The sequence below is a fragment of the Carcharhinus amblyrhynchos genome, chromosome 11 (genome assembly GCF_965287045.1).
Source record: "Carcharhinus amblyrhynchos chromosome 11, sCarAmb.v2.hapA, whole genome shotgun sequence".
In the NCBI taxonomy this organism is placed as follows: Eukaryota; Metazoa; Chordata; class Chondrichthyes; order Carcharhiniformes; family Carcharhinidae; genus Carcharhinus; species Carcharhinus amblyrhynchos.
This window is the reverse complement of record NC_137334.1, coordinates 70214490-70236364: the sequence shown is the minus strand read 5'-3', so window position 1 is coordinate 70236364 and position 21875 is coordinate 70214490. Positions and strand designations below refer to the sequence as shown.

Below are 21875 nucleotides of genomic sequence, written 5' to 3'. Positions count from 1 at the left end.
CTGGCTCAGATTTTATCTTCTCCTTACTTCCTACTATTACACACAATGTGCAGATTTGTTTTCAATTGGATCAATGTAGGGAAACAACTGGACTTCTATCTCTCTCACATCTTATGATTCACCCATTTGGACTAATCTGCAGTTTGGATGGTCAAATGTAAACACTGCGTGGCCAGAATGACCTAAGCTTTGGTTGCAAAAGTTAATTGGTGAAAAAAGAAATGAATGTTTGGCTTAAAATCTGGCACTCAACCAGCCAAATTGCATCAAAGCTAAACAAAACTCTTCTGTCTCCTCGGTGTTTAACTGGAGGAAATTGCGTCTCATCAAAGACCGGATATCGGACAGCAGTGTTGATCAAGGGGAGGGTAGGGAGTGATCCCACAGCACTTCACAAAGTCTTAAATCAAAGAACAAATTTCACATATGAAATGTCCTGCCAAGCAAGTTAGAATTTTAATTATTCTGCAAGATGTAATGGATCCTATTGTACAATTTTGCACTAAGAATATTTTGTGGCACCTCTCTGAACTGTAACATGTTTGTGTCGTATCATCTTCATAAATCTGCTCACCAATTTATATATTTCTCCAGCAGTTTTATAGTCAAGACCTAGCCTTGGCTTTAGATGATTTCAGTTTCACACTGATATTTGTTGAAGCTGTAATCTCTTGCATGAAGAATTGTAGGCTGACCCTCATGGAAGCAATAGCTGTGCTTGCACATAGGTAAAACCTTTGCTCTCTGCTGGATAGAACAGATGTTGTCTTTTCAGATATTTGTACTTTACCTGAGATTATTTGATACCTGGGCAGCAGTTCCTGTTGAGCATTTCTAATGCATTCAGTTTCACATAGCTATTTGTGACTCTTCCAAGGCGGGCAGCTGGTGTTGGTTAAGTGTCTTTTAAGAAATGTTAATGCAAAGTTCAGTTGCGTCAGAAGCTTGGCTCCAGCCCAACATGCTGCAAATTGATTCCCTCTCAGTAACATGCGTTTGGGAAAACATGCCGTACATTTTTGCACTTTCACTCAATTTTTGTTTGAACTGTTCTGGCCAGAGATCAGAGACAGGGCAGGTGGGGATTTAAGTAGTGGCATTAGGTTAGGTGCAGCACAGCAGTTGCGTAGGTGAACAGAACCTTAGAATGAGATGTAGGTTGAACATAAAGATTGGATGTGGGCAAATCAACCATGTGCGTTTATACTGTATATTTCCCCTAACAAATCATCCCAAAGCACCAAGCAGGGGAGCATTTGAGGCAGGAAGCTAAAATAACACCTGCAGAGAAGAATCTTCAGCTGGCTATTGCAACCGTGGTGAAGATCAGGAGGCAGATAGGATCCTGCAATAAAGGAGTGTGGTGAGTGGTTCCAATGTTCACATCAGAGCCTTTAGTAACTTGCAAGCCAGCTAAATGTTATTTTGTTGAGATGTCAACTTCTTTCTCCTCCCAGTGGCGATGTTCTAGTAGGGTGACATTTTCACCCAGCATTCCAATGGCATCCCCATCCTAGTAAAAAGCCTGACAACACCAGGTTTTAGTCCAACCTAAAACTAAAACCTGGTGTTGTCAGACTTTTTACTGTGTTTACGCCAGTCCAACGCCGGCATACCCACATCATCCCCATCCTAACCAGAGTTGTACCTGATCTGCATAACAGGCTTCCTGCCACCCAGGGCCAACCTGTCACTGCCCAATCACTTCTGCGGCATTAGGTGATGACACTGGCAGTTAAATGGGCAAAAGTATCCCAAAGCTCAGTTGCCATCTTGTTACCCTCATGAGGCTTACAAAACAAAGATGCTGCCATTGAATTAAATGTGTAAAGTAAAATGTGTAAAAAATCATACATGCTAAATATATTTAAATAGAGAAGATTGTTTACTGTTGCACGTGATTCAACAAAAACTATTATATGCTGAAGGGAAAATGCAATTTGCTGTGTAAGGTCATGTGATTTGACAGAACAGTTGTGTTTTATTTGGAGTACCACATGCCTACTCCTCTGCTCATCTGTTACTCCGGGCAAGTATCTTTGGAGTGAAGTTATCTAAAATATATATAGCAAGCCCCTGTTAATAAAGTGTTTCAATAAAACACAGTTATTTAGAGTATGTGTTGAGAGAACTCAACTAACTGTGAACTATATTAAATGCATTATGTGCAAATGAAGTGCATGTAATTCCTACAGGCAATCTGTTTTTTGTGATGTTAATTGAGGAAATAATATTGACTAGGGTACTGAGGATAACTCTTCTGCACTTCTTCAAAATAATCTTCTAGCAATTTCCCTTAGACTAGCTGGCCTGTAGTTTCCTGCTTTCTGTCCCCCTCCCTATTTGAATAAAGGGGTTATATTTGCTGCTTACCAATCAAATGGAATCTTCCCCACATCTAGAGGAATTTTGGAAGTTTAAAACTAATGCATCCATTTTTATCTTTAGTCACTTCTTTCAAGACTCTAGGATGAAGACCATCTGGACCCAGGGATTTGTCAGCCAATGTTGGTCAATACCACTTCCCTGTTTGTTATAATTTTTCTGAGCTCCTCACTCCTGTCCTTTAATGATGTTCATCATACCAACAGGAGTACACCATTCAGCCCCTCAAACCTGATCCGTCATTCAGCGAGATCATGATTGATTAGCATCTGAACTCCATCCATCCATCTTGGCTCCAAATCCCCAAATAACCTTGATGTGGAGATGCCGGCTTGGACTGGGGTGGGCACAGTAAGAAGTCTCACAACAACAGGTTAAAGTCCAAGAGGTTTATTTGGAATCATGAGCTTTCGGAGCACTGCTCCTTCAAGTGAGTGATCAGGTCACTTGGTGACGGAGCAGTGCTCCGAAAGCTCGTGATTCCAAATAAACCTCTTGGACTTTAACCTGGTGTGAAATTTCTTACTGAATAACTTTGGCTGCTAAAAAATCAACTGATCACAAATTAAAAATGATGATCTCAGCTAGCATCTGCTGCTTCTTGTAGGCCAGATAAACGACACATGGTGAATTGTTGATGATTGATCAAACAGCTCATTAATAGAACCTGTCACATAACTCCAATTCCTCACATTCAGCTTTAATGTATGTTTTTGCAGGTTAGACTCTCCACAAGCTGCCTAAAAACATTCCCTTCTTGCCGAGGCTTTGCTGAATTGCTCCGGTCTTAGAAAAGTGAGATACGCTGTTGTGGGGAGAGTATGTGCATTTCATATTGAACAGTTCAAATTCTTAGCAACATGGATTCAAAGTAATTTAGCTTGGAGATGCTTAAAGTATGGTGATAAATTTCCATGCGTGTAAGGCATCCACTGTGGAATGAGATACTGTGATGCAGAGTATTTTATAATAAACTAATCCATCACACTACCAGCAGGACTTAAATGCTAATAAAACCTTCTCAAAGCATACATCTTTAATTTGCCATTGTAAGTAATGTGGCAATTTGTAGACAATCCTCATTTCTGAAACGAATCATAAGCAAATATGTTGAATGGTCCATTAGTAACTTATTCATAGGAACTATTTTAAATTGTGAGAATTGCGTACGTGGTTTGCCAAGAAGAATTAGGAGCTAAATTGGATAGCCTCGGAATCGGGTGCTGGGGTCACAATGCAGAATTAACCTGTGCTCATTCACTGTAATTAATGAGGCATATCAACTTGAAGTTGCCAGCTCAGCATCCAGCCAACTTCAGTTTCACTGTTGATTAGGTAGAGACCTCAGCACTGTTAACATTAGCCAGCATTGCTTCAAGCTAGTTCTTAAAGAAGGCACGCTTTGAGGCTGGCGTAGATGCTCGAGGGGCACAGTAGCACAATGGTCAGCATTGCTGCTTCACAGCGCTCGGGACCAGAGTTCAATTCCCTTCTGGGTCACTGTCTGTGTGGAGTTTGCACATTCTCCCCATCTGTGTGGGGTTTCCCCAGGTGCTGCGGTTTCCTCCCACATTCCGAAGGATGTGCTGGTTAGATGCATTGACCCAAACAGTTGCTGGACTGTGGAGACTAGGGGAATTTTGTAGTGATTTTATTGCAGTGTTAATGTAAGCCTTCCTTGTGACTAATAAATAAATAAACTTAAACTTTGCAGTCAGGCAGGTACGGAATCTGACCAATGGAAACATTGAATGAAGGATTTGCTTGTTGTATTTCCTGCGTGGCAGCCCTCTGCCCATCTCTGGATTAATACCAACGGCAATGGGATGAGGTCATCAAGTGCACATTAATTGGCCATTTAATGGTCCTAGTTGGCAATGGGGCAGGGTGTTTTTTTTTATTATTCATTCATGGGATATGGGCATCGCTAGCAGGCCAGCATTTATTGCCCATCCCCAATTACCCTTTTTCCAAGGGTAGTTAAGAGTTAACTACGTTGTTGTGGCGTGGAGTCACATTTAGGCCAGATCAGGTAAGGACAGCAGATTTCCTTCCTTAAAGGACATTGGTGAATCAGATAGGTTTTTCCGACAATTGACAATGGTTTCATAGTCATCAGTAGGTTCTTAATTCCAGATTTTTTTAATTCAAATTCCACTATCTGCGCTAGTGAGATTTGAACCTGGATCCCCAGAACATGAGTTTCTAGATTAATAGTCTAGCAATAATACCACTAGGCCATCGTCTCCCCCATGGCTGCCACCATCCTACCTAATTAAATGCCCTTGTGCCACCAATTGCACCATGGAGGAGGGCAGAAGATTTTGGTCACCAGCTCAGGAAGGGACACTCTCTGTAATTTCAAGGATAACCCTATTGCCTGGTAACTACCCTTTGCTTTGCTATGGTGACTCAAATGACTGACAGACATTGAAAGCATCATGACTGCTGCCAGGATACTGGGCATCAACCTACATGACTCTCCACCTACAGTTACACACCAGCTAGACTTTAAGGGAACAGAATCACTTTTGTTTCTGGTATAGAATGGAGTTCACAAGCAGTGAAGAGCTGTGTGTGCAGTCAACGGCACTCTGCACCATGTGGAAGATATCAGTCCCAGCAAAGCCTCATGCTCGCTCCATCTGTTTGTCTCTGGCAAGAGAGAATGGAATGTAATTAGCTCTCGCAGAAAGTCCCAGTGAACGCACAACAGCTGGTGGTAAGCTGTGGCATGTTGCTAATACCTCCAACTCAAGTCTCAAAAAGAAGTCAGATGCAAAAAGGTTCAGCTCCGTGGTCACCTTCACAATGATTAGCAATGCTGCCCTTGCTTTGCTCTGTGGTTACTATCATGGCTGCAGCAAGTGGCAGATTTCAGTGAGGACATTTTTGCTGAAACGTGTATGTTGCACAGGTTGTACATGGCTGAAATTCAGGCTAAGTACCCATGTTGGATATGGCCTTTAGCCCTTCTCTCTCTCCTTCTCTCCCCTCTTCCAACAGCTTGTCCTTCTCTGCATCACCCATCTTCATTCCCCACGTCATGCTGTATTCCAAGACAAATGGCTGCTGGTGAACTTATGTCAGGGGATAACTGGTTTGTGAACAATCCTTAAAGTCAGCAACAACCCCTGACATCCCTTCTCCCTGTTGACTTTTGCAGCTTGAAACAGCTATAGGAGGTACGATATATTTGTAGAATTATTGTACCGAGCAGAATAAATCACTTAGCTCGCCAATCCCTTGAAGCACCATTACTGAGGTGTTCCTTCAGCTGTACATAGGTAAGAAAGGGCATTTGCTGGAGTACTGAGCCCCAAAATATTTCTCAGTGCCAAATTGATGATTTCTGCTCTGCTTTCTGACAGTCGTATAGTCTGAGCGCTAAGGCCCTCACCAACATGGCATTTGGAGCAACCAGTTCAGTGGACTGAGGGCATTTGGCATCCAAATAATGAGTGCAGCTGATCAAAATTTGGTGCACAAGCTGTTTGGACTAAGATCAGCACTCTGTGAAATTAATGAAAAATAAGATTGGGCAAGGTGTAAAGGTCAAATTCCACTAAACTAATTAGATCATATATAAATATAAGAACCTATGAATTAAGAAAGGGAGTAGGCCATTTGGTCCCTCAAGCCTGCTCCACCATTTAATAAGATCACAGCTGATCTCATTAAGGCACAGTGTTTAGCACTGTGGCCTCACAGCACCAGGGATCGGGTTTGATCCCCAGCTTGGGTCACTGTCCACATGGAGTTTGTACATTCTCCCCGTGTCAGCGTGGATTTCCTCCAGGTGCTCTGGTTTCCTCCCACAGTCCAAAAATGTGCAGGTTAGGTGGATTGGTCATGCTAAATTACCCATTAGTGTCAGGGGGTTATCTAGGGTAAACGCATGGGGTAATGGGGATAGGGCCTGGTGGTCAATGCAGACTTGATGGGTGGAATGGCCTCCTTTTTGCACTGTAGGATTCTATGATTCTCATTGTGGCCTCAACTCTGCTTTCCTCTCTACCCCTTCATATCCTTTGATTCCCTTGTCAATCAAGAACCCATCTATCTCAACCTTAAAAATATTCAATGAGCCAACCACCCCTGGGGAAGACAATTCCATTAACTAACAGCCCTCAGAGAGAAATTTTCTTCTCACTTATGTTAAGTGGGCGATGCTTCAATTTTTATCAGTGCCCCTGGTTCTAGTCTCTCTCATAATGGGAAACGCTCTCCTTGCATCTACCCTATAAATTCACCTCAAATTGTATATGTACTTTCAGTAAGACCATCTCTCAGCCTTCTAAATTCCCGCTCACCTATTGATTTACAAGTATTTTAGGCAGATTATTTGTGTCTTCCACAGTGAAGACAGATGCACATTAACCATTTAATACCCTAACATTTCCTTTTATTAATTCCCCAGGCTCAGTCTTTAGAAGGCCCACCACAAGATAACCTTTTCCTTTTTAGATATTTGTGGAAACTCTTACTATCTGATTTTATGAATGGGATTTCCTGGCCGTTGATGCCCCACTGGCACTACAAGCAAGAATGGAGAATTTGGCACTCAGCCAAATCTCTGTTCACGGCAGGAGTATGCTGGCCCAGTGGTTAGCACTGCTGCTTCATAGCTCCATGGACCTGGGTTTCATTCCAGCCTCAGGTGACTGTATGGTGTTTGCATGTTCTACCCGCCTCTGCGTGGGTTTCCCCCGGATACTGTGATTTACTTCCACAGTCTAAAAATGTGCATGTTAAGTTGATTGGCCATGCTAAATTACCCCTTTGTGTCAGGGGGATTAGCAGAGAAAAACAAATGTGATGTTCTGGGGATAAGGCCTGGGTGGGATTGTTGCTGGTGCAGGCTGGCTGGGCCAAATGGCTTCCTTCTGCACTGTGGGGATTCTATCATTCTGTGACTAGAAAATCCCACTGGAGTGAACAGCTGGAAAATTTTGCCCTATACTTCTGATGAGTTTTCTTCCATATTTTTAATTCTCTTGCTTTTTTTTTGAGCCGTTCCTCATTGGTTCATAAATTACTTCTTTCTTCTTTATTGTTCTATCATTGGACGTGACCATTACTAATATGGCCACCATTTATTATCTTTGAACTGAGTAGCTTGTTGGGCCATTTTAGGAGGCAGTTAAGAGTCAACCACATCGCTGTGGATACAGAGTCACCTATAGGCCAGTCCAGTTAAGGACAACAGATTTCCTTCCCTGAAGGGCATTAGTGAACCAGATGGGTCTTACAACAATCAGCAAGAGGTGGCATGGTTACCGTCATTGTCTTATATTCCAGATTTATTAATTGAATTTAAATCCCACCAGCAGCTGACTTGGCAGGATTGAACCCATGACATCAAAGCAGTAGCCTGGGCCTCCAGGTGACATTGCCACAATGCTACCGTCCCCTGTGTTCCCCCCCTCCCCACCCTGTCCATCTGTCCAATCTATTGATTTACCACTCGCCTTCACAGAACTGTGCTTTTTCTTCTAATTTGATAGCATCTTCAACTTTCATAGCTAGCCACAGTTGGTACATACTTCCCTCGTGTCTTTCTTTCTCACTGCAGTATATCTTTGCTGAGTGTTATGAAATACCTCCTTCAATGTCTGCTACTGCATCTCTACTGTCTGACCAATTAACCTAATTTCCTCGTTAACTTAAGCCAGCTCTGTCTTCATACTCTTATAATTGTTGTTATTTAAGTTTCAAGTTTGATATTAGCTACAGGGATCAGTGATTGACTCATTGTTCTTCATTTTAAGTCTCGCCAGTAACCAGCATGCAACGCTCGTTAGTGCCTGTGCTCTGACAATGACACACAGATGAGGTCAAAGAAGCATGTTCTGATGACCTCAGCAAGATAATTATAGGTGGGTCTCACCAGGACAAACTCATTATTCTTGGTGAGTTCAATGCCAGAGTGGACCCAGACTGTCAAACATGGAGATGAGTACTAGGACATCACGGTATAAGAGGAGCAAACTCTAGTAACTAGCTCCTTCTCTCCTAGGGCTATGAGTTTGATCTAACCATCACAAACACAGTCCTCCAGCAAGTAGACAAACTGAAAACAACATGGATGCACCATGTGGCTTTGACACAATTAACTGGGAAGAACTCTGGAAGGTTCTTTATAAATATAGCTGCCTTTGAAAGTTGATCAATATCATTCGCTTGTTTCATGAAAACCAGTGTGATGCAGTGCCACCGGATGCCTTTCTCCAATGGCATCAAGCAAGGCTGTGTATTGGCTCCTGCACAATTTGTCAAATGCTCCTTGGCTACGTTCCTGCACACACTCGAAATTTTGGTACAGGACTACACATTCAATTCAGGACTGACAGCAAACTCTACAACTTGAAAAGGCTCAATAATTGTGAGCTCAGCAGCTCCTGAGTGAATCACTGTTCGCAGATGACTGCGCTCTCATAGCACATCTCTCGAGGAGTCAGCTGTTGTTAATTGCTTTGCCCTAGCCTTACAATTCTTTGTCCGAACGGTAGATCCGAAGATGACCTAAATCTTGGGTCAACCTACTCCTCATAACAGACACCAAGATCCTTAGTCACTATCAACAACACCACCCGTCTGTTCAGCAGAGAGGTTTTCCCAAGATGCTTGATGACACAATCAATCATCATCTTGGAAAAGCAAGTTCAGTGTTTGAAAAGGCTCATTCCCAGGCTTCAGAATGTCTTAGAATTAACATTCATGCAGTGGTTCTTGCATAACCTCTTGATGGGTGTGAGACTGCAACAAACTATTGGCATCACACAAAGCAACTAAAAATATTCTATCTTCACCATTTGAAATCAGTCTGCAGCGTCAGTTGGCAGGCCAAGATCCCCAGCACCAAGCTTCTTGCCAAGTGTTGCGTACCTGACTTTGAGAGTGACACAGCCACTTAAGAGGGATTCCTCAAAGTGATCCATGAGCTGAGAATTTGTGTAACCCCTTTTGGAATTTGAGTGATTCAACTGAAATGTAACTAGCAGCAAAACTTTAGTTTTCAAAACGATAAAGGTTCATTTATTGCAGAACTACTGTAAGTTGCTCAAGTGAAAGTAATAGTGATTACATACAGAGGATAAATACAGATAAATATAAAAAGTATTTATAAAGATAAAATTCAGTTCAGTTCTTTATGATTACATCGCAGGCCTCTGGCTTGCAGTTGATATGTTGGTTGTCTGGAGTTATGGGTTGAAGTCGAAGGAATTGCATCTAGCAGTTGTGATGGTTTTTGTAGTTGAGGTAATCCAGCGTTTGCCTTTTCAGATAGACTCAGTAGATTAAGAAGGTGTTGGGAGAGAGAAGGTTTCTTGTTCTTCGCTAGCTTTGTAGTCACGACTCTTGAATATTTTCTAGATTCTTCTCGACAGCTGATTTGTGGAACAAAAACTGAAAATGTTGGAGAGACTCAGCAGGCCTGACAGCATCTGTGTGGAGAGAGAATAGAGTTAATGTTTGGAATCCACATGACATCTTCAGAGCTAACAAAAAGGAGAAGTGTGTTGGATTATATACTGTGTAAGGGGGGGTGGAGCGACTAGAACAGGGTGAAAAGTCAACAATAGGTGAGAGATGGATAGGTTATAACAAAGGAGTGTATGTCACAAGACAGAAGAAACGTTAATGGCAGGAGGAATAGCTGGATTAAGTTTAGATGTCAGAATGTGTTAATGAGAGAATAAAGGTCAGTACTCAGTGAAAGCAAAGTGTAACAAGTGACAGATGGCCCAGGTTGGGGCTTGGAGGGTGGGGGTTCTTGCATTGGGAGAAAAGATATTCGGGATTTAAAAAAAAACAAGCTGGAGGAGAATAGTTACAGTCTAAAGTTGTTGAACCCAATCAGAAGATGAGGTGCGGCTCCTGCAGTGCACATTGGGCTTCACTGGAGCATTGCAGCAGGCTAAGGGCAGATGTGGGCAAGTCAGTAAGATGCTGAGTTTGCTTCTCGTTTCAATGTTTTTTTTGTCCCAGTACAAACAACCTCCCTCGTCTTCCCCCTACTGTATTAAATTGAGTCTTGGCCTAAAGCCACATAAGACAACATCAACATAGACTATAAACCGTTTTATGTTTTGCTGAATATTCATCTATTGGAGTGATGGGAGGAGAATCAGTTTGTTTTATTGTTTTTAGATTTAAGTTAAAAGCACTAATTTTCAGCTCACTCTCTTCCCACCCTCAACCTGCATACAAAATCCAATCACTGCTACCAGGGGGCTCCTTTACTATGAGGCCATTAATTTATCCTGCCTGATTTCATGCTGGTAGGTCTGGAATAGGCTGCTCTCTGGTTGTTTCTAGAACACCCTGCTCCACAAGAGGTTGTCCCAAAAACACTCAACTAATTTTCCTGGCGACCTTTGCCAATCTGATATTTAGGTCAAAATCGCCCATGAGTATCATAAGAACATAAGAACATAATAACATAAGAAATAGGAGCAGGAGTAGGCCATCTAGCCCTTCGAGCCTGCCCCGCCATTCAATAAGATCATGGCTGATCTGTCGCTGCTCAGTTCCACTTTCCCGCTTTCTCCCCATAACCCTTAATCCCCTCTCTTATCAAAAACCCATCAACCCGTATCTTAAAAATATTTAGCGAGGCAGCCTCCACCACTTCAACGGGCAGAGAATTCCAGAGATTCACCACCCTTTGAGTGAAGAAGTTCCTCCTCAACTCCGTTCTAAACCGCCCCCCTTTTATCTTGAGGCTGTGCCCCCTAGTCCTACTGTCTTTTTTGAGCGGGAAGAGTCTCTCCACCTCTATCCTATCCATCCCATTCATCATCTTATAAGTCTCAATGAGATCTCCCCTCATTCTTCTAAACTCTAACGAGTACAAGCCCAGTTTATTCAGCCTCTCCTCATAGCTCAACCCCCTCAACTCCGGTATCAGCCTAGTAAACCTCCTCTGCACTCCCTCCAAGGCCAAAATATCTTTGCGCAGGTGCGGTGCCCAAAACTGCACACAGTACTCCAGTTGCGGCCTCACCAATGCCCTATACAGCTGCAGCAAGACCTCCCTACTTTTATATTCAATCCCCCTCGCTATGAAGGCCAGCATCCCATTCGCCTTCCTGACCACCTGCTGCACCTGCAAGCTGGGTTTTTGCGACTCATGCACAAGGACCCCGAGGTCCCTCTGCACCGATGCCTGCTGCAGTTTTTCGCCCCGTAAGTAATAGTCCTTCCTACCATTCTTCCTACCAAAGTGGACCACCTCACACTTGCCAACGTTAAATTCCATTTGCCATTTCCTGGTCCATTCGCCCAGCCTATCTAGATCCTTCTGCAGACTCTCCACACCCTCCGCACAATTTGCCATTCCCCCTATCTTGGTGTCATCAGCAAATTTCGACACCCTACACTCGGTTCCCTCCTCCAGATCATCTATATAAATGGTAAAAAGCTGAGGCCCCAGCACCAACCCCTGGGGCACTCCACTAGTCACCATCCGCCAATCCGAATAGCACCCGTTGACCCCCACTCTCTGCCTCCTATTTGACAACCAATCCTCTATCCACGCTAACACCCTACCCCCAACTCCATGTCCCTCGACCTTCTGCAATAACCTCTTGTGAGGTACTTTGTCAAACGCCTTCTGAAAATCTAGAAAGACCACATCCACTGGCTGTCCTCTATCCACCGCCCTAGACACATCCTCATAGAACTCCAGTAAATTTGTCAGACACGACTTCCCTTTAATGAAACCGTGCTGCGTCTGCTCTATCAAGCAATTCCCTTCGAGATGCCTCGCAATTTCCTCCTTAATGACAGATTCTAACATTTTACCCACCACAGATGTTAAACTAACCGGCCTATAATTCCCTGCCTTTTGCCTGGCACCCTTCTTAAACAACGGCGTAACATTAGCCGTTTTCCAATCATCCGGCACTTCCCCAAAATCCAGCGACGTCTGGAAAATAACCACCAAGGCATCCACTATCACCTCCGCCATTTCTTTCAGAACCATCGTCATACTTTTCTCACAAACCCTAATTACATCTTCTTGTACACCCTGTTCGACAGTGTAGTTATCTTTAGAGAACTTATAAATTACTCATGTGACTTCTTACCTTTGTTCGCTATTTTTTATCTCTACGCTGAATCTACATTTTGATCTTTAAAACCAAGGTCAGCTATCACTGTTGCACATAATGTCATCCTTATTAAACTCCACCTTGTCCTCATTTCTTGTCCTTACTGAATGTCAAGTACCCTTGAATATTCAAGTCTCAACCTTGGTCACCTTATTGCCACGTCACTATTTATTTCTATCTCAGCTGACGATTCATCTGTTTTGTTACAGATGCTGTGGGCATTTAGATACAGAGCTTTTCATTCTGTCTTTTTTACTATTTTTTTTCAAACTCTAGCCTAATTTGCCTACACACTCCTGCCATGCTCGATTAGCATTCTCCTTATTGTTATTATTTATTCAGCAATTCAATTTAGCAGAAGGCACTTAGAAAAAATATTTTTTGCAGAGGTGGATTAAATTCGCAAGCGCGGTGCCATTAACATGTGAAATGTGAGACCAATGATTGATTCATTGTAAAATATGTTCCGTAAAATGCACATGAAACAAGAAGCAGCCTCTGAACATCTGAAGTAAACTGAGATTAGTTGCCCACTTTTGAATGCAATAATGATGTGATAAAGGACTGGATGGCTTTGTTCAGCAACATTAGTGAAAAAGAAGTATAAAACATTACCATTTTCACTCTAGAGGAAAATGCTGGTCATAAATTGGGGATGGGACGATTAATTTAAAGTTGCAGAAGTATTAATCTGTATCTACCAGTTCTTTTCTCAACAACTCTTTTCATCATATATTCTGAAAATGGGAAGTGATATTTTACATGATTGGTGTTGTCAGTCGGACGAGTTAGGTGTTGGTATTAACATATGTCAGCGATATTAAATTCAAGTCAATATACTTCATGTTGTGTATTACATTGCTTGGATAATGCTTTCAATTCATAATCTCATACGGTGCCCTGCACCATGAACAGCAGATCTATAACATTTCACACACTTGATCTCTCAAATTCACTCTGTGCAGAGTAGTCAAGGTTAAAGGGACAGAATATGTAATTACTGGTTGTCTGTCTGAGTGGACAATTTGGCCCAAAGCTTCCAGCCGCGACCAGAGGTATGATTGAAGATGCACGTCAGGACCCTGCAAAAACCCTGTCCTGCATGGAAATTTCCTGGGAAGTTTAATCTTCCAATGGGCAGTTTTCCTACTCCTCAGAAGCATGTGTGAATGCCTGACTCTGAGCATGAGTCTGAGTTAGATCCACGCGACTTGCCTGGAGAGCTTCCCAGGAGATGTTAGATAGATCCTGGTCTAACATCTGGACGAGAATCATAGAATCCCTACAATGCAGAAAGAAGCCATCTGGCCTATCGAGTCTGTGCCAAGTCTCTGGAAGAACATCCCACCCAGGCCCTCCCATCTGCATTATTCCTGTAACCCCATGCATTTGCCCCACTAAACCTCCTACCTTACAGATTTTTGGAAACTAAGTAGCATTTTAACATGGCCAAGCTATCTAACCTGCACATTTTTTGGTCTGAGGGTGGAAACTGGATAAAACCCACATAGGCACGGGAGAATGTGCTCACTCCACACAGACAGTGACCCGAGGCCATAATTGAACCTGGGTCCCTGAGGCAGCAGTGCAAACCACTGTGTCACCATGTTGTTCTTCACTCCATTCCTGATCCAAACGCCCACCGTCATCTATCCCACTTGACCATCCGATTTATCCCGATGACCAGATCTAACTACCTCCCTCTAACTACCCATCCAAGCCGATTACCACCAGACTATCCACTCAACCAGACCTGACTACGTCCCTTCCAGATCCAACTACCCTTCACTGACAGTCAGACATAACTAAACCTGGCCCAACTACACACTGAGCCAACTAACTCTCGACCAAATGATGACTCCCCTACCCTAACCCAAACCCGTAACCGCATACGTTTACCCTGGCTAATCTAACCTATACATCTTGGGACACTAAGGGGCAATTTAGCATGGCCAGTGTACCTAATTGGAGCACCCAGAGGAAACCCACACAGACACAGGGAGAATGTATAAACTCCAGACAGACAGTGACCCAAAGCTGGAATTGAGCCCAAGCCCTTGGCACCATGAAGCAGCAGTGTGAACCACTGTACCACCATGCCACCCATACAGGTGAATGCTTTGACAAGATGACCTAATTCTTGCCAACACCCATCCTCTGTTGAATTGACATGTCACACTTTCTGTACAACAGAGCAGAGTCGCTGAGCAAAGACTGAAAGCTAAATTCTGCACACATGAGGATGGCTTCAACCGAGATCTTGGATTCATGTCACACTATCTGTAACCCCCACGACTTGACTTGCCTGGGCTTGCAACATCTCACTAACTGTCCTGGCTGGAGACAATACACGTCTCTTTAACCCGTGCTTAACCCTCTCTCCACTCACATTGTTTGTAGCTTTAAGACTTGATTACCTGTAAAGACTCGCATTCTAACCATTATTTTGTAAATTGAGTTTGTATCTTTATATGTCCTGTTTGTGAACTGAAATTCCACTCGCCTGATGAAGGGGCAGCGCTCCAAGAGCTTGTGGCTTTTACTACCAAATAAACCTGTTGGACTTTAATCTGGTGTTGTGACATTTCTTAGTGTGGTTACCCCAGTCCAACGCTGGCATCTCCATATCACGAATTGATGTGGGACAGAGAGTTCTGTTCGGAATTATGATTGAATCAGCGTCAGAAGTTCCTGTTCCAAAACAAAACTCCTGTGTTTTTGTTTGCCCCTTTTTCTGCCAGTTTTCTTCCTTCATTGTGAAAGTTTTAAATCCTTATTGGGGGATCATTTGAGAGGAACCGCTTATCCTCCAATTCCTCATCCTTCTAGCCATTTTTTCATCTGAGTCTAGACAGTACATTCAGTAGACTCTTCCATCAAAGAAGGATCAGCACAATTAAACCTAATTCCATGATATAAAAGCAAAGTGCTGTGATGCTGGAATCTGAAACAAAAACAGAAACTGGTGGGAAATCTTAGCAGGTCTGACAGTATCTCTGGAGAGAGAATAGTGCCAACATTTTGAGTCTAGAAAACCATTTGTCAGAGCCCTAATTTCATCTTCCCTTAACGTCTATATGAACCCAATTCCAGCAAGGGATAGACATTAGCTAATTGAATTAATAAATATGTTAACATGAAGTATCGAAAAATTATCTTTACAAAATCATGCAGGGAAAAACAAGTACTCCAGGTTTAGCTTCACCAGTACCTTATACAGCTGCAACATAGCTTCCCTGTTTTTAAACTCCATCCCTCAAGCAATGAAGGACAAAATTCCATTTGTCGTCTTAATTACTTGCTGCATCTGCAAACCAATGTTATGAATTCACGCACAAGGACACCCAGGTCCCTCTGCACAGCAACAGGCTGCAATATTTTACCATTTAAGTTTGGGGGGTGGGGGGAGGAACTCCACTACCGGACAACCAGCTTCCACAGCTGTGGCCTGGCGACCATGACCTCCCAAGATTATTCACGGTACTTCCCCCCGCTACCCCCCATTCCTCAAAAGCGACCACATATAGGTCTAAAAATCCATTTCACACCTGGCATCAAACAGTTTGTAGCCCATTCAAATCCCAGGGCATAAAATTCACCGGCCTCTGGTGTAGCACGATAATGGTGAGAATCAATACTGGTCTTGACCAGCGGAAACCTGGTGCAGTGGTCATGCTGGGAAGCTCAGAGGCCACTGAAACTCCAGGGTGGTTGGGGCATGGGTGTACGGTGTCCATCGGACAGTGCCCACCTAGCACACTGGTGCCCATGGGGCAGTGGCCATCGATCAGCCCAGTGGGGCCAGTTGGACACTGCCAGTGTGCCGGGGTGGGGGCTGAGGGGGGACAGGGGAGTTGTGCAGAACGGTGTCCTGCAGTGATGGATCATAAAGGCGGTCTTGCGGGGGGAGCGTGTCAAGGGTCATGTTGGGAGGGGGGGTTGGTTTGTCAGGGGTCCTGATGTGGGAACATATCCGGGGCCAAGATGGGGGGGGTGCATGTGGGGGGTTGCTCAGGGATACACATCGAGAAAGCCCCAGTGCTGGTGACACGTATCAGGGAGGAGGGTGGGGCTACATGTGTTGAGGGGGTAGGGGTCCCGATGTCCTTGGGATGAGGGAGGAGCCTCCAGTGCACTCTGAGATTGGGGTACCTTTATGAGATGGTGCCTGTGTACTCAGAAGCCAGGGTCAGCAGCACGTTTAGACTCCGCTTCACCCCCAGTACTGGTATGAAACCCCCAACTCCCTGAAAGAGTGACTGAGTGAGGAAGGATTGTGATGTGGAGCATGATTGAGAGACCAGTGCTGATCACTCCACTCCATTATTCTCACCATTGTGACATTTGAAATTTTAGAATCTATCTCCTCTTTGTGTTGTGCCTTTCAGTTTTCCAAAGAATTGTATCCCATAAATGAAATTTGTTTCAAATTAGCATTCAATAACATTGTAAACGTTTACATTTTATTTCATTTTTCAAAGGCCAAAGGTCTCTTTCTGGGAGAATATCCCAGTAGAGTGCATTTGTTATTTGTCTCCTTTCTAGTAATTTGGGACTTGCCTGCCTTATCACGAAAAGGCTAGTTGGCGTTTGAGGGCAGGTTTCTCTTTATTTCTTCTATGTTAGTGACAGGTAGGTGTGAGTTGAAGTATGCAAATGCTAAGGAGCGTTTCATTGGTGCCCTTAATAGGACAGCGTTTTGTTCATGCCACGTGATTTGGATAATATGTCTCACGAGGGATATGTTTGTTGTAACATAAAGCAGCCTCAGCAGTGACTTTAATCAAGCTATTAGAGAGAAAAAAAATGAAAGCAAATCAGACAAGATAATTATACATGAGGAAGGTCATTTGAGAAACAGCGGCATCTATCATATTCATTAAAAACTGCAAACATTCATGGTAGTAAGCAACAGGCAGATGAGTTACTCTGTAATGTTTCCGAACAGTTATCAATAGTCACACTGGTCAAAGTATTAGTCAGTGACTGGCATCTTTAACATTTTGTAGAATTATGTTTGATATGTAAATTATTGAGGAAATGCTCCACTACCGGAACCCTACCATCGTTCACACCGGCAGGTTTTGCACAGTGGTGAGCACTGCTACCTCACAGCGGCAGGGACCGGAGTTCGATTCCCAGCTTAGGTCGTTGTCTGTGTGGAGTTGGGCTTCTGTACAGTATATAGTTGGGTGAATGGGCACGTTCTCCCTGTGTCTATGTGGGTTTCATCTGGGTGCTCTGGTTACCTCCTACAGTCCAAAAGACGTGCTGGTTAGGTGCATTGGCCATGTTAAATTCTCCCTCTGTGTGCCCGAACAGGCTCCGGAGTGTAGTGACTAGGGGATTTTCACAGTACCTTCATGGCAGTGTTAATGTAAGCCCACTTGTGACTAATAAATAAGACTGACTTTTATTTTATTTTCACAACCTGCAACAGCGAACAGAGATTTGGCTGGCCGCCAAATTCTCCAACCTCGCTGCAGCAGGAGTGTGGCATGAACAGCAGTTAAGATCATGCCCTGTGGCTGTGCAAATTCAACACATTCAGCTGAAGCTCAAGGCAGACATTTTAAAAAGCAACCGCATCCTAAATTAACACGTTTGCATTTTGCACCCAAAATCCTAAATTTTGAATTGTGACCTGTTTGAATGGCTATTTGTATTTTAACATTTTACAATATTTGGACAACATACTAGCACGTTTTACAATGTATGTTGTCTTTACATTTTTGTGTTGTTCTATACTTGCTAATTTGACTTTTTAAATATATTTGGAACAATTGTACACTGTGTATTTTCTGTGAACCTTGTGCTTCAACATAATAGTGTGTACCATTTACAGCTTGTTTATTAATTATTTACAGAATATTAGTTGAGCAGATACTGCCTGTATGACATTCCTGCAAATTAATGCTTTCACCAGAAGACCTCTCTTCCATTTGGAAAACATAATACAGACTCTGGTTGGACCGCAAACAATTACTTTGAGACAGCAATTCAATATTTTCTATTTTGCAGGCAATTTTGTAGAATACAGATGCCATTTACTAGACCTTTATGTAGTTGATTCTAGCGCTGTTCTGAACTCCTGGTGGTACTAAATTAATCATTAATCCTCCAACACTAACGGAGGTTTCTAATTCTTATGCAAATCAAAAAAAAATCTGAAATTTTGTGGGAGCAAATAATGAATTACATTCTTAGAAAATATTCATTTCAACTTTATGGCCTGGTTTTATACTGAGTTGTGATGATTCCATTGGAATATCTGAGTCCCAGGGAAAATAATGCTTAATTGAGAATTCTGGTTCTTTGATACATACTATACATTTTATCAATGTTTATTTAGATGAGATAAAGAAATTTCAAGTGCTTGCAATTTCTTTTATTGACACTTTAATGCACCTAGACAATTGACACTTCCATTGGGCTATAGTAAAAATAATTCTTTTTAAGTGGGAACTTATGAATGAATGGCTTTTTAAAAGCTTTTTTTTACACAGCCTACTCCACTATAGAGTTGATTGCTTCTATGCAGTGTACTGTTGGGTGAATGGACAAGTGGCATTGATGGGCATGGGGGTCTTGAGGGTCAAGAAGAAATTGGGGGGCATATCTTGGCATGGGTGACATGAAGGGCCATGGGGGTGGGTGGGGTGCATGAGTACCATGTATGGGGTGTGTGAGAGCTAGAGTGCCTTTCTGTTTTCATTATAACTGCAGCAAAATCCCACAGCACTGAGTCGAGCCTTTAAGCAGCCCACCTTGGCAATTGGCAGTCTCTATGACTGCCTCCAAACTTCTTCCATGGCAGCTGGGCTGACTGCTGCCCACGCCCACCCATCATCCCGACAGTGAAAATCTCATCCTCGCGAGCGCATTCTTCCAACACAGGCTGTATGAGCCTGGAATATTGTGCATTGATTAGAACAAGTAGCTTTTAATGAACATATATTTGCATAAGTTAACATTCACTTGCAGATCATTTTTGCTAAAGCACACAGAAGATGTGTACTATAAGTTTCAGGGCTGGGAATTAGTCTTGGCAGCAGTTCAGCCAACAGTGACCAGCTTTTATAATTGCTGTTCCACATTCGTTTCTGTGGAAGTCAATGGAACCTTACATTGGGCTAGGTGTATAACAGGCGACCACTACAAACTGCACGTGCTGGGATACTGTCCGAGATGTCCAAGGGCAGCACGGTGGAACAATGATTAGGAGTGGCACAGTAGCACAGTGGTTAACACTGCTGCCTCACAGCACCAGGGACCTTGGTTCAATTCCTGGCTTGGATTACTATCTGTGTGGAGACTACACGTTCTTGCTGCATCTGCATGGCTTTCCTCTGGGTGCTCCGGTTTACCCCCTCAGGACAAAGATATGTAGGTTAGGTGGATTGGCCATGGTAAATTGACCCTTAGTGTCAGGGAGACCAGATAAGGTAAATGCTTGGTGTTATGGGGATCAGGCCCTGGGTGGGATTATGGCCAGTGCAGACTCGATGGGCCAAATGGCGGCCTTCTGCACTGCAGGGATTCTATGATCTATGATCTGAGTTTCTGCCCCATGGTAAGTCAAACAGATGTATACTGTACCAACATGAGTGAAAACGTTACAAAGCATTTACCTGGTTAGTAAAACCAGTGAAAACAATTTTGAAGATACTGGGAATTAGGGCACATTTTTTTTGAGTAACTTCAGATGCAAAAGGCAGAAAAAAATCCAGACTTACCAAAGTTAAACGTGTCAGAATGCAAACAGACAACGGTTTTGTTGTTGCTGTGGTACTTATTTCCCCAAAGGTGTGGAGAGAAATCGCCTCTCATCAGTCTTTGCACCTCGTGATGAGGTTATGTTCTGTTCAGTACTTTTGTTCTGCGGAGTGTTAAATGGCTGCAAAGCCTCCATCCGAAGCAGTGATGAGCTTCCCCCACCCATCAACAATGTTGTGTTTTAAATGGATCCTCACGATCACCTGAAGCTGTGCATTAGAGTTACAACATGAGGTGGCCCATTGCTATCCATTTTCCTCACATTGTTTGTTATTCTGTGCTTTATTCGTGTTTAATAAATGGCATCAGGTATGGAATATTACCCGTCAGTGTGATCCATGAATTTGATGCACAACTCCATTCACACAGAAAATGGTGGCAAGGCTGCACTTCGATTGGCTAATGATCTGAGGCTGGTTAACAGGATCTTTTCTGTCCAGTTAAGATTGTACAGGCTTGTCTTTGTCAGTGTGCAAGCATTGTTCCAGCATTGTCATGACAGATAGCTTTCCTGTTAGTAGAGCAAGTACACCCATCATTCGTGATGTCCACAGCAACATGTTACACTAGGGTTTTGTATCCTGGACTTCATGGTTTACAAGGTTTAATTTGGATCAAGCTGTCACCGGAGTGTCCATTACCATAATCACCAGCTTTGTTTCTCTGCTGTATTACGGCACATGTTTTAAAGTTTAAAGTTGTCAAAGTTTATTTATTATTGTCAGAAATGTGCTTACATTAACCCTGCAATGAAGTTACTGTGAAAATCCCTTAGTCCCCACACTCCAGCGCCTGTTCAGGTACACTGAAGGAGAATTTTGGCATCGCCAATGCACCTAACCCGCACGTCTTTTGGACAGTGGGAGGAAACCGGAGCACCCAGAGGAAATCCCACGCAAACATGGAAAGAGAACATGCAGACTCCAGACAGGCAGTGACCCAAGCTGAGGAATCGAACCTGGGCCCCTGGTGCTGTGAGGAAGTAGGGCTCACCAAATGTGCCACTGTGTGGTTTTGAGCTGTAATCAGTTCAAGAAGTTAAGTTTAAAATTGAGATTATTAAAAATAAGTTGTGCACTTTTCATCATGTTGTGAAGGATGGAGCTCAGTTCAATTAATTGAAATTAAACTATTTGAAGCACTAATGAGCAAAATGTTTGCGCTGTCAGAATTGTTTCTTTTTCCACATATCCACTCAGTGTTCCCTTCAATGCAGATGATTGTGATTATTCTTCCCTTTTTCAGATCAGCCTCCTGAGATTACTGATCTGGAGAATAGTGGCCAGTGTGATATCCGAGTCTACGAGTGCAACAGTATCAGAGTATTTGGCCTGGGTTTCAGGGACTCTCCTGATCTCCAGTGTGAAGTTACTGCTATAAAGGTAAGGGATATATACAGCGATATGGGAATAATTTGATGATCCCCCTACCAGCTGGTTTGCAGTTGGGGCACCATAAATTCCCCTGGTGACCATCTCACTGGCCCCAAAACCTCCGCCATGTTCACAATTATTCAGTGGGAATGACGAGGTCCAGGATCAGCCATGATTTTGAAGCTAGCAGGGAAAAGGGAGGAATCGCCCTGCTTGGGCCTAG

The 21875-nt window shown here is 43.2% G+C and overlaps 1 protein-coding gene across 1 annotated transcript in view; it reads left to right on the top strand.

The window, feature by feature from the left end:
• LOC145349754 (von Willebrand factor D and EGF domain-containing protein) overlaps positions 1-21875 on the top strand; it is a 251269-nt gene that overhangs the window by 125318 nt on the left and 104076 nt on the right. Inside the window, exon 13 of the mRNA XM_080198288.1 lies at positions 21525-21661. Within this exon, the coding sequence (XP_080054414.1) occupies positions 21525-21661 (137 nt within the window). The remainder of the gene's footprint in view (positions 1-21524; positions 21662-21875) is intronic.